We start from the raw sequence: 11,568 nt of genomic DNA, 5'->3' as shown, positions 1-11,568 counted from the left end.
CTGTCATGATACAAGCTTGGGATGATCCCTTTCCAGTTCGGGAGGCCCCTACATACAGGCTCATATTTCTCCCAAAATATGTCCAAAGACTCTGGGCGGATAAATGACAAATTGTACTCTTAGGAACTGGCTGGACTGATCAGTGAGAAAATATCTGTGGACCTAAACCCCATCTGCAGAATCCTATCCACCACTGCCCTCCTATGTGGAGGAAAACCCCCACCCTCCCATCGAAGCTGCACAACAGTCCTACTTTAAAACAGTGAGGCAGAAACTTTTTCTTTGTCTTCCCAGATCTTGCAGCTGCACCAGCATATGTTTTCCCCACAGACACACCACCAGTAATTGCAGCATTGTCCCCTGAATCACCCAGAATGGCAGCCCTTGGATCAACAGAGGCAAGACCCCCCCTCACCCCCTGTTCTGACCGCTTAGCTTCTATCCTGGGTTCAAGCACAGTCTTGCCTACTGCAGACTCCCGGATAGTTGTAGCATTACTGTTCCCAGCACCCCCTCCACCATTTTCGGAGAGAAGCCTCTGGGTCTGGTCCAGGCAAAATCACTGCATTGTCCATGGCGCTCCTCTCTGCAGACTCTTTTCCCAGAAGCTGACAATTATTTCCAACACTCATCAATTTCATTTAAATCTGAAGCTTTGATTTCAGCAGGTAAATCAGACTGTATTTCATGTTGTACATTGTCTATGGGTCTGGGCTGACTGCCTGCAGCACTTCAACCCTCAGCAACCCTAAAGACAGACAGACTCATCTTTCCTTGGGCCAGGCTCAATATCTTCCACAGGCTAAGGCCTATCCAAGGGGCTCATGCCAGGGTTGCTGAGTTCCTGGGTCTGTACACATGACCCATTATGAGGGGTTCCCACTATCCCTACTGTTCCCATTATGAGGGGTTTCCACCATCCCTGTGCACTGCTAAGTTCCCTGGTCTGTACACCTGCTGTGCCCATTATGAGGGGTTCCTACCATCCCTGTGCTGAGTTTCTGAGTCTGTACATCTACTGTGCCCATTATGAAGGGTTCCCATCATCCCTGTGCTGAGTTCCCCGGTCTGTTCATCTGCTGTGGCCATTATGAGGGGTTACCACCATCCCTGTGCTGAGTTCCCAAGTCTGTACACCTGTGTGCCTATTGTGAGGGGTTCCCACCATCCCTGTGCTGAGTTCCTCGGTCTGTACACCTGCTGTGCCCATTACGAGGGGTTCCCATTATCCCTGTGCTGAGTTCCCAGGTCTGTACACCTGCTATGTCCATTATGAGGGGTTCCCATCATCCCTGTGCTGAGTTCCCAGGTCTGTACACCTGCTGTATCTATTATGAGGAGTTCCCACAATCCATGTGCTGAGTTGGGATGTTTGCACCCTGATTAATATTATTTTAAATCATGGAGAATGCAACAGGAAACGCTAAAACACACAATTCTGGATTAAAAGACCTAAAAGTCAGGAATGGTGGAATTGGGATTTTGCTGTTGGAACATCTAAAAACAAGCAAAAAAAAAAATAGAATCCGGACACCACTTTTAGTTAAAACCTAATTTGTTGGTGGGCTCTCTATGGTAGAAGCTATTCTTCAAGGGGGTCACATTTTGATGAACAGTTTATAAAAATCAGATATTCAAAATTTGGCTTTGGCTACCTTAAAAAGTCATGACCACCAATCGCTCTGCCAGAATGGTGTAGCTGTGCGATGATGAAGAGGCGTCATCAATTCTTGCGGTAACTGGCTCTACCTCACAGGAGGAAATGAGCACAGATAGGAAGGCAAAAAAAAAGAAGAAAAAGAGAGAGAGAGAATGTGTCAACCACCCGTCTGCACAACTTCTGCAGGAAGTGATGATAAAGAAACCATATTGTGACATTCAGTGCAGAGTCTGGGAACCCGCAGGGTGGAGGCACAAGATCTGGACGCTGGAGAAGAGCAGACTGCAGGTAAGTGGCTTTCTGTACCCATCTGTTTTTATCATCCAAACCAATCTGCAGTTCAAATTGGAGACCCAACATTCAAAGTCCGGGATTACTTTATTACTTGGATAATGTGACCGACTCACCCCGTTGGAATGCAATGCAATACACATGTTTACGGCACTTGTATTAAAATATGTTATATTTCAGAGTTTGGTGGATGCTGGAGAGTTAAACCCCCTCAACAGTCTCTGCTACTATCACTCAGGGTCTGTACTGGGGAATTCCTCCGTTCCCAAGATGATGCAGACAGTGTACAGACCCGGGAACTCATCACAGGGATGGTGGGAACCCTTCATAATGGGCACAGCGGGTGTACAGACCCGGGAACTCATCACAGGGATGGTGGGAACCCTTCATAATGGGCACAGCGGGTGTACAGACCCGGGAACTCATCACAGGGATGGTGGGAACCCTTCATAATGGGCATAGCAGGTGTACAGATCTAGGAACTCAGCACAGGGATGGTGAGAACCCCTCATAATGGGCACAGCGGGTGTACAGACCCGGGAACTAATCACAGGGATGGTGGGAACCCTTCATAATGGACACGGCAGGTGTACAGATCTAGGAACTCAGCACAGGGATGGTGGGAACCCCTCATAATGGGCACAGCGGATGTACAGACAGGGGAACTCAGCACAGGGATGGTGAGGACCACTCATAATGGGCACAGCAGGTGTACAGACCTCAGAACTCAGAGCAGTGATCCCACCAATAGAGTCTCCAAGAGACAGAAGAAATTGCAGGGAGTTTAACTCTCCAGCATCCACCAAACACTGAAATATCAGTTTGGGTGGATCAGCCACATTCAGACCTGCGTGTGACAAGTTCCCGGTTATCACCGCTGACCTCTTGATACTGTAATATTCCCTTCATTTTATCTTACATCTATATCACCTGTCAGTGTTACCTTTAGTCTATATTCACACCTGCGTTTTGGCACGACCGTGTGTAGATGAGAGGGGTCCTGGTGATTAGCTACAGGAGGCAGCCCTGGTATTGAAAGCAATGAAAGGCTGCCACACAGCTCATTGCAGCCGCTGGCATCTAATCTCTATGCAGACTGTCTGTGTCCAGGGCCGATCATCGGGGGCTGTCTCCTGCAACAGCTGTTTTTTTTTCTGGTGGGCCAAAACGCAGGTGTGGATGTAGACTAAAATGTAACACTGACAGATTATATGGATACAATGTAAACCAAAATGAAGGGAATATTACAGTATCAGGAGGTCAGCAGGGATACCCAGGAACTTGTCCATAGATTTCCAGATCAGTCCTGAGCCTGGCCTGGAAATCAGGACAACTGGCAACTATCTCCACTTGACCTCCAGAACATTTACCCCTCTTCATGACCAGGCCATTTTTTTTTTTGCGATATTGCACTGCGTTAGTTTAACTGACAATTGCGTGGTCATGTAACGCTGTACCCAAATAAATTGTATGTCTTTTTCACCCCATAAATAGAGCTTTCTTTTGGTGGTATTTGATCACCTCTGGGTTTTTAATTTTTTGCGCTATATACTAAAAAAAAAAAAAAAAAACACAAAAAGATTTTTTTTTTTTTACTTTCTGCTATAAAACACATCCAAGAATAATAATAAAAAAAAAAATCTAATTTCTTCATCAATATAGCCCAATATGTATTCTGCTAAATATTTTTGGCAAAAAAAAAAATCCCAATAAGTGTATATTGATTGGTTTGCGCAAAAGTTACACTGTCTACAAACTATTGGATATATACTGTTATTTTTTTATTTTTATTTTTTTATACTAGTAATGGCGGCGATCTGTGACTTATGGTAGGATTGTGATATTGTGGCGAACATTCTGACATTAACTGACACTTTTGACACTTTATGGGAACCAGTGACACGAATACAGTGTTAAAAATATGCACTGTCACTGTACTAATGACACTGGGTGGGACCAAAAAATCTATCACTTTCCCACTGTCAGAACGAAGCTCTGCCTTGTTTAGCTCCTTTCTGTGTCTCTGCCTGACAATGCGCGGGTGACGGCAGACATCCATTGCCCGGCACCCGCAGATCGGCTTCTGCTGTGAGTAATGACAGCGGAAGTGGCGCACCGGCGCCTCCTGGGCGGAAGCGTGGAATCACTTACATATATATATATATATATATATATATATATATATATATATATATATATATATATATATAGATATATATCTATATATATATATATATATAATATGTGTATGTGTGTGTGTGTGTGTGTGTGTGTGTGTGTATATATATATATATATATATATATATATATATATATATATATATACATGATTCTGCACAGGAGGGCCGCCCTGTAGCATTATAACTGCTATGGGGCGATCTTTATGTGGATATTTAAAGTATCTGATTCATAACATATCAGTAAAAGCGGGCTCAGTGCAAGGCCTTGTGGGTAATGTCATTCAAATTTTTGAAATAGACAAAAGCTCAAACCTTTTTTTTGGGTTTTGAAGGGAATGACTAAGCCCCCTGTTAGGTCATCTATTTCCACGTCAATTGATTACACTTTATTTCCTGTCCTCTACACATAACAGGAAATGACTGATACTAGTGTCCCCATTACAAGATTTCCTCTCTGTTCCTGTTCTGGTGACAACACAACATATTGGTTTCCCATCACTTTCAGTCTCGATGACAATGGTGACGGGGACAAAAATAAAGGATGGACCTTTCTAGTGGGGACAGCAATACCAACATAATAATAATAATAATAATAATAAATAATAACAATATAGTCTTCATGCCTGGGAATTTGAGCCTTTTTTAGGTCTATTTCCATTATTGGTTATGCAAAGTCATATATTTCTCTTTTCTCTGAGAAAGCGGAACAATAAAATGCAAGACTGCAGAAATGCACCAGCCAGCACTCGGTTAATGGCTGCCGTGCTTTCCGTCTATTACTTCATTTATGTAAATCAGGTTCTGCATGACTTGTCTGACCCAGACAGTAAAATCTTTGGAGTCTGTTTATAGAAAACTCACAAAGCAGTCACAAATAATTATTTATTTCCTGTGATCTCCAGCTCCATCTTGGGGCCATCATTAGGTATTTTCCAGATTGAAGTATTTCAGTGAAGTACCACATTATGGCCAATAGTTGGAGCTGACGGTCATAGGAAGTAAACATCAAGTAGAAAATACAGATATTATTCATGAAGGTTCTGCTACTTATCATACTGTAGATATACTACAGGAGATGGTCAGAGACTGCAGACATACTACAGGAGATGGTCAGAGACTGCAGACATAATACAGGAGATGGTTAGAGACTGTAGACATAATACAGGAGATGGTCAGAGACTGCAGACATATTACAGGAGGTGGCCAGAGACTGCAAACATATTACAGGAGATGGTCAGAGACTGCAGACATATTACAGGAGATGGTCAGAGACTGCAGACATATTACAGGAGATGGTCAGAGACTGCAGACATGCAACTCCAATAGTCATACACTGGAGACATGCAGACATGGTATAAAAGAGACACCCTGCAGGAGACTTCTAGAGCTCATGGCAAAGAAAGTCCAAATCAACACTTCCGCATCTGTGCTCCCTACAGCCCCCTTAGTAATGATCTCCACCATCTTTGATATCTTTCTCCACAAGATCAATTCTAAAAGATCAAAGGGGGAAAAAACAAAAATAGGAGGTGAGCAGCACAGAAAAAAACAAGATATATGATAATATACATGAAATAAATGGAATTCTTTCACTGCTAGAAGCCAGGCTGAACAATATTTTTATTACTGGGTTGAGCAAACACCAAAACAGACTAATATCTTCAGGGGCCACACAGTAGGTGCCAAGGGCCGCAGGTTGGGCACCACACATGCTTACACATTTGCTGTAAAAACGACACTAATATATATATATATATATATATATATATATATATATATATTATTTATTAATATTTTTTTTCATGCAGAGATTTGCCCTTACTTCCTGTCCTGGTGACACAACAGGAAGTGAGTAGAAATTTTTTCACTCCAAGACTATGAATTTCAAATTTCCAACAAGTGCACAGAAATGACAGACATTTTCATCAGCTTTAGGCTAGAACTGGCCTAGAAGTGACCCGTCTCCTGTCCATCTGGAGATCATCACCTCCTATTATAACGTTCCACAAGTATAATATACTCAGCTCTGATAGGCCCACAGGACGTCTAAATATCTTCAATATATTGGATTGAAAATTCATGACATCTTGAAATTGGCATAGTGTGGCTTAATATCACACCCCATCCCCCCCCCCCCCCCCCCACCTTGTTTTCCCCAAAACGGTTACTTTGTAACTGACTTTCTCATTTAACAGGAAATTGCTTAAGTTTGTGGCACAGGAGAGACCTGCGGCTTTCACAAAGGGGGAGGAGGTGGGGGGGGGGGGGGGGTTATTGGGAAAGAATAGAATGAGGCCTCGCTAATTTGTGCTTCAGACTTTACACAATCAACAGGACCTTGTGATGGGGCCCTATAGCAAATCCATTGAGGGGCCCCCCTCTTTGTTTTTTTTTGCTTTTCTTCCCTTTATTTTCAGTTGGTGATCCTGCCAATAACCCACCTCCTTTCCTAGGGTGACAACCAGGGCAGGACTTAGGGTGGTGGGGGCCCCTGGGCTTGAGTCACTTTCGGGCCCTACCTTCTATACATTGGCATATAACACGCACCCCAAGTTTAGGAGGGAATTTTAAGGATACAACTTTTAGGAGGGAAGTTTAAGGAAAAAACTTACATTTAAATGCCCATCAATGCAGCCTTATCAGTGTCCAACTGCAGCCTTGTCATTGCAGTCTTGAAGTTTAAAAATGGCGCTGCCGAGATACAGAGTCCTGTGTATCTCGGCGGCTCTCGGGCCCTCTCGCAGTCCCGAGCGGAGCCGATAGTAGTCGAGTGTACTCAGCTCGGCTCACAGTCACGCCCAGTCCCTGTGTTTTGTCCATGGCCGGGACTGGGCATAACTGTGAGTGGAGCCGAGCCGGGTACACTCGGCTATGTATCTTGACGGGCACCCTATTGGGTGGGGCCCATGGGCTTGAGCCCAGTCAAGACCAATGGTAAGTCCTGCCTTGGTGACAACACTCACTGCACTGCGTCGCTTCTATAGAGGAGCAGCCTTGCCTTCCTAGGTTGCTTGCTCCTGGTGTGGACTACAGAAAACCTCCCGCTTATGTTATAAAGATAAGGTGGTGGGGGGGGGGGGGGTGTTTTTCAGTTCAAATCAGGAGAGCAGCCTGGGGTAACAACTCCAGTCCTCCATAGATATGGTACATTGTGTGTACATTGTCAACCTAAAGCTGCCTATACACTCATAGATTTTCTAACAAACGTACAGAAATTTTCAAGACATTGAACAACCTGGAGAAGGTCGTTCTCAGATCCTTCAAAATGTAATTTGCTTTTAACATTCGACTTTGGAACGAATGTAACCACTTGTAGACCCCCTACCTTTTTTTGCTAGAAAATTACTTATAACCCCAAACATTATATATATATATATATATATATATATATATATATATATATATATATATATATATATATACACACACACTATATATATATATATATTTATCAAATATAATATATACTGAATATATATACACATATACACACACTATATGTATATATATATATATATATATATCAAATATAATATATACTGAATATATATATACACACACACACACACTCATATTTTTTTATCAGAGACCTTAGAAAATTAAATGGCGGCTGTTACAATTTTCTGCTGATCGACACAGCCCAGAGCCCTGTGTTGATAAACAATATAGGTCTCTGTACAGAGGAAACAATCTCTCTGTTTCTTATCACTGCAAAGCAGGGATAGGAAACAAGAATATCTGATAAAGAGCAGCACACATAGGGGGTTATTTACGAAAGGCAAATCCACTTTGCACTACAAGTGCAGTCGCTGTAGATCCGAGGGGGACATACAAGGAAAATAAAAAACAGCATTTTAGCTTGCACATGATTGGATGATATAAAATCAGCAGAGCTTCCACTCATTTCAGATCTACCCCTCAGATTTACAGCGACTGCACTTCCAAGTGCACTTTTCACTTGTAGTTTGCACTTGTAGTGCAAAGTGGATTTGCCTTTCGTAAATAACCCCCATAGTGCCATTAGTACAGTGACAGAGTGTAGTATTAGCACTGATCACTGTATTAGTGTCACTGAAGATGTCACTGTCAGTTAGCGGGTTCCCAACCAGCGCTGGTTAGTTTGCCCACCGCGCAGTCCCTCTATAAAGTTGCTGATTGCTACCATTACTAGTATAAAATATGAATAAATAAATAAAAATTCCAGTATATATACCATAGTTTGTAGATGCTGTAACTTTCACACAAACCAATCAATATACGCTTATTGGGATTTTTATTTTTTTATTTTTTAACCAAAGACATGCATTAGCCTAAATGTATAAAGAAATTTGATTTTTTTTTTATTATTATTTATTGGATATGTTTTATATCAGAAAGTATTTTTTTTTTCAGTATTTTTTTTTTAAATTTAAAAAATAAATAAAAAACCCAATGTTGATCAAATATCACCAAAAGAAAGCTCTATTTGTGTGAAAAAAAACAATGATATCAATTTAATTTGTGTACAGTGTTCCATGACCTCGCAATTGTCAGTTAAACTAGCACAGGGCCAAATAGGAAGAAAAAAATGGCCTGATCACGAAGGGAGTAAAGTATTCCAGAGCTGAAGTGGTTAAGCTTTACAAATGAAAACTAGAATCTGATTGGTTGCCATACACAGTTGCTTTAGATTCTGGTTGCTCCATTTTTTCATAAGTTCCTCTGAATGTATCCAATTTGTGTTCCTTGGTTTAGAAACACTTTCAGTTCTCCTTTCTCAGTGACACCTATGCATTTCTCCAAAATGGCAACATTTTGGCAAAATTTCACAATCGTTACTGAAATCTCCGAGATACGAATGCTCTTAGCCCCCGTACACACGGTCGGAGAATCCGTCGGAATGTGTCCTATCGGAGCGTGTTGTCGGATAATCCGACTGTGTGTGGTATGCATTGGACTGTTTCCATCGGAATATCCGTTGGACCAAATTTTACAACATGTTGGAAATATTTTCCAACCAACTAGTCCGATCGGACATACTCCGATCATGTGTAGAGAATTCCAATCGGACCAAGTGCCACGCATGCTCAGATCAAATTCCTACATCAAAGCTATTGGCTACTAGCCTGAACGTAGTCTCATCGTAACGAAATAACGTCATCACGTTCTGAAAGATCGGATTTTTCGACAACTTTGTCCGACCGTGTGTATGCAACAGTTTCGGACAAAATCCGACGGATTTGGTTGTCGGAATCTCCGACCGCGTGTACAAGGGCTAAAGGTTGCTCATCCCTTGCAGAACCGATCCCCAAAAATGTAACCTTTCAACAAATTCTTCATTATATTCTTGAAAAGAACTGGTTGACCTCTTTCTACTTTTGTTACAGGTTCCTCCCTGTGGTCAACTTTCTCAAGCCGACTAAAAAATTTTGGAAAAAGAAAGAAGAGATAGAAGAGAGCACATCTAATAGACAATTATGGCGAATTATCGTCTAATTGGTGTGCTGCTCCTTCTGATTGTGGCAAGTTCAAGGTCCCAGGAGAACATCACCGACTACGAGGATACCACCTCTCCTATTGACACAGTTCCTTTGCCATCTACTGGTTCTCCATTAGTCCTACGACAGGAGGTTGAAACTTCAGCTCCTCCTAAGGTCGCATCTGTAGCTGTGGCAACAGAAGTGTTCTCCTCCCAAGAGCCAAGGACTATGTCCAATGGAGTAGCTTCAACTACCATTATCACAGAAGATTTCAAGGTTACAAATGAATCGTCAACTCCAGCCTCAACGTTCAATGATCCATCTACAACTTTGAAAACTACCATACCAGCCAAAGGTGAAGTTAATGGGACAGAGAGTCCCACAGATGACCAAAGCACCACCAGTCCATCAACTACCCAAAATGAAACACACGGTACAGATGATGAAGATGAAGACAATGACATTCCGGAAAATACGGATGATGAGGACTTTCCCACTATCAATCATCCTGACCAAGAGACAAACAATGAGAAGTTGGATAAAAAAAAAAACCGTTATGGAGAGCTGATCAAAGTGATCTTAATTGGAGTTGGTATTTTTCTTTTAATTTTCCTCCTGGCAACCATGATCTTCTTCCTGTTGCGGAAGAAGAAGAGGAGTGGCTCGTTTCGCACGCAAAGTAAAAAGAACGCCAAGCAAGACGTGTGGGCAGGCCAAGTGCCCGAACTGGGAGTTGAAAGGGCAGCTCAAGGTCCCGCCATGGCCGAAAACGGAAGAGCCGGGACCGAACTGGAGACTGTCAAGGAGGAAGAAATGGTCACCTTTGTCACGGGGGAGAAGAAGACGGATTCGGCGATCGAGATGAACGAACTGGGAGCTGGGGAAAAAGCTACCGCGAATGGAGGGGAAAAGCTAGGCAAAGGGGACACCGCCGAGGAGAAGACGCCATTGCTGGAAGAGACTTCAGAAGAGTCTCCAAAACCAGATGAGCAGTTTCCAGTCCCTCCTATGGAACAAAAACTGATGGCAAACGGGGTTCAGTAATGGCTTAGCCATCGGGGCTGATAACTATTCTTCTTCTTCGGACAATGCTAGGGATGATCAAACCTGATTGGCTGTGTTCAGTCTCAACTGAATTTCTGTAAATAAGGAGAAGCTCTAAAATTTTGGTGGCCTTGGACTAACTGCAATGTTAAAGTTTCCCAAAAAATATCACAAAATGAAAAGTTTTAGTTATGAGAGCATAACTGCAGCCAATCCCTGATGAGGTCAAGCCACTTGAGTTCCCGGATCTGCTCTTCTGCCACAGAGGGTCAATTACAGCAAGAGGGTGGAGCTCAGAACACCGGTCCCCAAATGCCCCTTGCTTGAGAATCCAAGAAAAAGAAAAAGCCTACGGAACGGACTTACAGTAAAGCCCCATACACACTATCAGATTATCTGCTGATTTTTTCCTTCAGGTTTACCAAAACCATGTAGTAGAAGGGCCTGCCTGATTGCATACACATTGAAACTCCTAAGGTTTGACCTTATATTATATGGTTTTGGTAAATCTGAAGGAAAAACTCAGCAGAAAAACTGATTACCGTATATACTCGAGTATAGGCCGACCCGAATATAAGCCGAGGCCCCCAATTTACCCCCAAAAAAACTGGCAAACTTATTGACTCGTGTATAAGCCGAGGGTAAGACATGCCTGTCCATCCCTGTGTGTGTGTCCGTCCATCCCTGTGTGTCCGTCCATCCCTGTGTGTCCGTCCATCCCTGTGTGTCCGTCCATCCATCCCTGTGTGTGTGTGTCTCCATCCATCCATCCATCCCTGTGTGTGTGTGTGTGTGTGTGTGTGTGTGTGTGTGTGTGTGTGTGTGTGTGTGTGTGTGTGTGTGTGTGTGTGTCCAGCCTACCTGTGTCCTGAGCCTTTGTCCCGAGCCTCCGTCCCGTGCCGAGCCTCCTTGCCTCCGTGCCTCGCCGCCGTGC

At 43.0% G+C, this 11,568-nt stretch overlaps 1 protein-coding gene across 1 annotated transcript; it reads left to right on the top strand.

Annotated features, from left to right (window-relative positions):
• The first annotated feature begins 1,808 nt into the window (after positions 1-1,808).
• Positions 1,809-11,177, top strand: LOC143923572 (uncharacterized). The gene is made up of 2 exons (XM_077447342.1): positions 1,809-1,948; positions 9,498-11,177. The coding sequence occupies exon 2, from the start codon at positions 9,588-9,590 to the stop codon at positions 10,632-10,634; it is 1,047 nt and encodes a 348-aa protein (XP_077303468.1). The 5' UTR covers positions 1,809-1,948; positions 9,498-9,587; the 3' UTR covers positions 10,635-11,177.
• Positions 11,178-11,568: the final 391 nt, after the last annotated feature.

Source organism: Lithobates pipiens, unplaced genomic scaffold (genome assembly GCF_037356315.1).
Source record: "Lithobates pipiens isolate NorthernLeopardFrog02 unplaced genomic scaffold, aLitPip1_a1.2 Scaffold_22, whole genome shotgun sequence".
Taxonomy (NCBI): domain Eukaryota; kingdom Metazoa; phylum Chordata; class Amphibia; order Anura; family Ranidae; genus Lithobates; species Lithobates pipiens.
Note: the sequence above shows the minus strand (reverse complement) of the source record. Positions and strands in the feature narration are given on the sequence as shown.

What these genes read in the sequence shown, in the direction of transcription:
- LOC143923572 (XM_077447342.1), top strand. Translation starts at nt 9,588, where the DNA reads ATGGCGAATTATCGTCTAATTGGTGTGCTGCTCCTTCTGATTGTGGCA.